General features: G+C 38.6%; 1 protein-coding gene and 2 pseudogenes across 1 annotated transcript in view; 2 read left to right on the forward strand and 1 right to left on the reverse strand.

Annotated features, from left to right (window-relative positions):
• Positions 1 to 6016, reverse strand: part of IARS (isoleucyl-tRNA synthetase) — a 131902-nt gene extending 125886 nt beyond the window's left edge. Inside the window, exons 1-3 of the mRNA XM_006900735.1 lie at positions 5898 to 6016; positions 1580 to 1736; positions 1236 to 1355 (exon numbers count right to left, since the gene is read on the reverse strand). Coding sequence (XP_006900797.1) covers positions 1236 to 1355; positions 1580 to 1736; positions 5898 to 6016 — 396 coding nt within the window. The remainder of the gene's footprint in view (positions 1 to 1235; positions 1356 to 1579; positions 1737 to 5897) is intronic.
• Positions 522 to 1016, forward strand: LOC102865649 (annotated as a pseudogene).
• On the forward strand, positions 4371 to 4829 carry LOC102865249 (annotated as a pseudogene).
• Positions 6017 to 6234: the final 218 nt, after the last annotated feature.

The raw sequence follows: 6234 nt of genomic DNA on the forward strand, positions 1-6234 counted from the left end.
AAATGTTTATGAAAATTAATAAAATATAATTATAGAAAAAAAAAGTTAACTGGGGAAAATAAAACCATAAGCATCCAAGTTAGGCTACTTGTTGAAGTAGTCTAATCCTCCTCACATTCTGTGGCAAAGCAAGTTATTAAATATGGAGGACCAACTGAGGACACAGAGGAGAATCCTCAGTTAAGTAACTAGGAAGTCAAAGACCCTTCCTTAGCTACACCTTGACTCGAAACGGAACTGACTCCCAGTATGTCTCCTAAGGCCATAAGATGTACAGGAGTCTGCCCATTTCTCATCCCTGAGCCACTCTTGGATCCAAACTGCCAGGAGGCCCTGCCCCTAAGCTTACAGCATAACTTCCTATAGACTACACCACCAGAGCTCCCCAGAATAACATAACCCTTGGTTTATAAACAGAAAACGAAACACAAGCACATGGCATTTCTTAATCTGTTAGAATGTATTTCAAAACTACTATTTTGCCCTTTCCAGTCCTGGCTCCGGACATATCCACCGTCAAGATGTTGATGTCCAAGAAGAACTGGATTGCCATATATGAACTTCTTTTTTAAGGAGGGGGTGATGGTGGCCAAGGATGTCCACATGCCAAAGCACTCTGAACTGGCAGACAAAAACGTGCCCAACCTTCATGTCATGAAGGCCATGCAGAGTCTCAAGTCACGAGGTTATGTGAAGAACAGTTCACCTGGAGACATTTCTACTGGTACCTTACCAACGAGGGTATCCAATATCTACGTGATTACCTCTATCTGCCTCCCGAAATTGTTCCTGCCACCTTGGCCACAGCTGTCCTGAGACTGGCAGGCCACGACCAAAAGGTCTGGAAGGTGAATGACCTGCCAAGATTGACTCGAGCGGAGACTGACAGAGACACATACAGATGGAGCACAGTGCCTCCTGGTGCCGACAAGAAAGCCGAGGCTGGGGCTGGGTCAGCAACTGAATTCCAGTTTAGAGGCAGATTTGGTCGTGGACATGGTCAGCCACCTCAGTAAAGTTGGAGGGAATTGTTTTGTGTTGAATAAACATATAGCCATAAAAAAAACACACACAAAAAAAACCCATACTATTTTTAGGTATTCTTAGGTATACTGTAAACATCAACCTTCCTTCTAATGTTACCACTTCTCACAGGCTTATTATCGGAAACCTATCTTAACTACCACGTAAAATCTTAAGTTCTTACTCATTCTACTGAAAAGAACCCAACATACCTTCCACTCAGTAGAATATCTCATCACAATTGCTCGGCACTGGCTGTTATACTCTGCAATCCCCATCTTGGCTACATCTTCCGGACCTCTGATTCCCAGTGTCTTATCAATTTCATATTCCTAAAAATTTGTGATCAAATTGTGAATGTTTCTGTTCAATGAAATACAACTGTTGTTGTTATAACTGAATAATTCTAGATATTTAAACAGCCCTAAAAACTTGGTGCTCAAGAAATGATACTAAAGAAATTAATTACAAAATCTAACATACAGTCAAAATCTATCATCTTTAACATATTTAAAGCTTAAAGAAATAATAGATAAAGCTGGAGTCTCAAACGTACCACAGGTAGACCATGACAATCCCATCCAAACCTTCTGTCAACATGAAATCCGCTCTGATGAGCATATCTTGTAATTATGTCTTTAATTGTCCCTGCAAGTATATGTCCATAGTGTGGCAGTCCAGTAGCAAAAGGAGGCCCGTCATAGAAGGTAAATCTATCAAGGAAATAAAACATATTATCTTAAAACACTTTGAAAAGCAGCAAAAGTTTAGGAAAACATTTCTCTGTATATAACTACTGTCCCAGTAAAAACTATGGAAAGGAAAAAAAAGACCAGCAAGAGAAGACATACATTATATAATTTCTTAGCTATCTCTGGAAGTCCAACCTTCAGAAATACATAATAATGTCTTAGCTATCTCTGAAGGTCCTACCTTCAAAAAGTCTACAGTTTCTGGAGAGCTGGAGAGACTCCACTTGACTCTCCATTTTTAATAGTTTTATAGCATTCAGCAAATTATTTGTGATCCTGACTCATCTCAGTAGTAAAAAAATAATAAACACTTATTTCAGCAGAGGAAAACAATGTTAAGAACTACTAATTAAACAACATGTCTTTTGGTTAATACAAGCAGTCAAGCACTCAAGAGAGACTATTGCTAGTCTAAGTATGTGGTACCGTTTTAAATTATTCTGGGAAAGATGACAAGAGACATCACTTCTCAAATGTAAGCTGCTTTCACATATGCGAGGTTAATGGGATAGTGATTAATGCTGCTGAAGAAAGTTGGTTACGGAATAGTCTAGTGAGTAGTCTCTAGAGTTGTTTCTATCATGAAGGCCGTATTTTCAAACCATTACTATTCCTTTGTTTCCCATTTTCACATTCCAATCAAAAGTGATTATCAATACATCTTAACAACATGTTTGATCTGCAGGAGATGGAAGAAATCTTAAAAGTCTATGTGGCCTTAAATCTGAGTTTACAACCTTAAATCATGTTTACAACCTGCTAAGGGCTGACTCAACAAACTCTTGATAGCAGCCAGCTGGGTTCAGACTCACAGCAGCCCTACCTACAAGGAAGGAAACACTCTCACGTTCTGTGCCACCTCACAACTATTTCTACTAGATCAAAAGGTCATGGTTACAGCCACTGTGTTCATGCATCACTGACCATCTTTTTCATTCATCTAGTTTACTAAGCATGGTATCTTTCTCAAGGAACTAGTTTCCCCTGATCAGTTCAAAGTATGTGAAACAAAGTCTCGCCATCCTTGTTTCTAAGAAGTTGCACTTCATCAGAGGTTTGTTTTTCTTTTTCTTCTGGCTCTCCAGCCAGTGTGTTCAAAATTATTTGGGAATAACAGTATCTAAAGGCATCAGTCTTTATTCATTATCCAGCTTGTTTCTATATGAGGAAACTGAAAATGCCATGGTAAAGGTACACCTTTATTCTCAAAGTTAAATCTTTGCCTTTTTTTTTTAACACTTTAAAGAGTTCCTTCAAAGCAAAATATCCCAATGTATTATTCAATTTATTGAATGCTGCTTCTACTGGTATTGATCATGGATCTAAGGAAAATGAAATCTTTAACAGCATCACAATTTTCTCTTTTCATCATGATGGTGCTTATTAGTCCAGTTCTAAAGATTTTTGTTCTTAACGTTGAGGTATAATCCAGGATGGTCACAGAAAATTCTATCATGAGATTTCCAGTGTTCATTCTAACACCAACATCATATTTTCTACTTATTTATTCAATGCCATTCCCCATTTTTCTATTCCAATTATGAAAAATCATCAATAGACCTTGATTGCTTTTTCTATCAATTTCACACTTAAGAAGCTGATCAACTCAACTCACTGCTGTCAAGTTGACCAACATTCCAGCAGATTTTCCAATGTTGTAAACTGCATGTGCAGGAGACTCTTCATTTTTCTCTCCTGGAGCTGGTGGTGGATTAAAACCACCAGAGGGGCACCTCCAGACAACTGTCTAAAGCAGGCCAGATGAAGTCTTCCCATCCTTCCTTCTTATGGAGCACCTGGTTGTATTTCATCTAAGAAAAATGTGTTAAATCCATTAATGCTAAAGAGTTAGCATAAACTGTTTTATTAAATTTGGCAGTTCACATATATACTATTAATGGATGTTTGTAAATGTTTCTTCTTCTTTTGTATCATGCCACATCAGCAAATGATGACCCTGAAAGCTTTACTCCCTCCAAACCACTTAGACTGACTATACTTTCAGAAAGGACTTTCTACTAGTCACATCAGGAGCACTTTTCAATCTGAAGAGCTCATCTTCCAGCCCTGTCAAGGATTTTGTATTTTTACTTGGATCACAATCACCACCAATGGAAGTAGCAGATAAAAAATATTAAATGAGGTAGTGCACTGGGGAATTCTGCTCAAAGGACATCTTTTCAGTTTTAAAAACAAAGATTTCACTTTGAGGAGTAAGGTCTTCCTTTTTTATAACTCATGATTATTTTCAATAACCTCATAAGTATAAAAAGGCTGGACAATGGGTAAAGAGGACTTAAAAAAACCTAACACTCTCAAATTTCGGTGTTGGCAAAGAATACTGCATATAGTACCAGCTGTTAGACAAAGAACTTTAGTGTCACAGAGCATGTTTGAATCTATCAGCCTCTCTGTGGGAAAAAGATGGTGTCTGCTTCAACAGCATTAACTCTGGTTTGGAGGTGAGGCAGAAGAACAAATCAATCTTTCCTGGAAGAAATGCAGCCAAAATGTTCATTAGGATGGGGACACCTCATTTTATGTACTTTTAAAATGTTATTGACAAGACTAGAGGCCAAACTCAGGATCTGACAGATGGCTGGGTTGCCCCGCAGGATTATCAAGGAAATCGAACGTCTGCTGGCAGAACCTGTTCCCAGGATTAAAGCAGAATCAGATAAGAGCAATGCTCGTTATTTTCATGTGGTCATTGTTGGCCCCCAGGATACCCCCTTTAAGGGAGGGACTTTTAAACTTGAAGTATTCCGTCCAGAAGAATACCCAATGGCAGCTCCTAAAGTACGTTTTATGACCAAAATTTATCACACTAATGTAGACAAGTTGGGAAGAGTATGTTTAGATATTCTGAAAGATAAGTGGTCTCCAGCACTGCAGAGCCGCACAATTCTTCTCTCAATCCAGGCTTTGTTAAGTACTCCCAATCCAGATGATCCATCAGAAAACGATGTAGCAGAGCAGTGGAAGACCAAAAAAGCCCAACCCATAGAAACAGCTAGAGCACGGACTAGGCTATATGCCATGAATAATATTTAAATCCATCTGACCCTCAAGTGTACCTCACGTCTCCTAATGGACACAGTCTTAGAAACATTACAGAATAAAAACCCAGACATCTTCAGTCCTTTGGTGATTAAATGCACATTAGCAAATCTGTCTTGTCCTGATTCACTGTTGTCAAGTGTGAGCAGAAGCTATAAGTATCATCTGGATTACTGCAAAATGTTTAAAAGCAGTGCCTCCTCTCTGCTTTTATTCATTTCCTTCCCCATCATGGTTTAAGTATAAAGCACTGTGAATAAAGGCAGTAGTCAGAGTTAGCTGCAGGGGTGTAGGAGTTTTACTTTTTTTTTTTGAGGGGGAGGAAACATTATTTTAAATTTCTGGGCTCCCTTCCCCCTTTTTATGGTGCTCTAATTGCACTGGTTAAAAGCAGCTAACCAATTGTTCTTTAAACTATACCCTCTAGCTAAGTCTAACTTTATTTAGACACCATAGATAGACAAGATTGTTGGAACAAAAATGGGAACATTAAATAAACAAACATCACAGCCCTCATTAATAACATTGTGACTTTGCTGTCAAACATAGAATCCTCCCTTCAAGAAACAGCTTGTGACAATTTTGTATGGCTTGTCTAGAACCTTCTGCAAAGCTTATGTTTTAGTAAAATATTTTTTGTTATTCTAACAAAAAAGTTATCAAAAGTGACCAGTTCTAGGACATCAGCTTGGAAAACTAAAAGGGTCAACAAAAGACTAAAGAGAAAGACCTTCAACAGAGATGGACACAGTGGCTACAGCCATGAGAGTAAGAATGATGCGAGACCAAGCAGTATTTGTCTTATGCAGGGAGTACGGCCACGAGTCAGAACCAACTCAAGGGCACCTAACAACAAGTCACTTTAAGACAGCTTTTCATATGAACAAATTTTGAGAATATAAACATTAATACAAAGGCACTCAGTTCGAATCCACCGATGCTCTACTGAAGGAAGGGTAATCTCCTCCTGTGCCAGTCAGATCTGACTTGATGGTATACAATAAGGGGGGAGGGAAGGTAATACAGAGCTAAATATGGACTCTATTGTAGAAATTCACATACCTTGGTCTATGCTTTGACTGTTTTAAGCATTCCTGGAAGCAATTATATTCTGACCAAAACTGCAAGACTTTTTCCTCTTCAGATGGAAAATTGATATTTTCTGGAACTTGCTGAACCATTTTGGTCCTGCAAAAGGAATAAAAGCATTATCCTCAAGAGATATCCAAACAGTTTGAGATACTATATAGTTGTTGTTGTTGTTGTTGTTGTTAATGTGGTCCCTAACAGCAGACTTTCCCATTGCGATATGCTTTTTGATTTCCTGACTGCTGGCGCCAAGAGTGTTGACTGTGGAGCCGAGCAAACTGAAGCTGTGAACAATCTCAATCTCTTCGTC

This window comes from Elephantulus edwardii, unplaced genomic scaffold (assembly GCF_000299155.1).
Source record: "Elephantulus edwardii isolate Elephantulus edwardi_28Jun2011 unplaced genomic scaffold, EleEdw1.0 scaffold00292, whole genome shotgun sequence".
NCBI classification, from domain to species: Eukaryota; Metazoa; Chordata; class Mammalia; order Macroscelidea; family Macroscelididae; genus Elephantulus; species Elephantulus edwardii.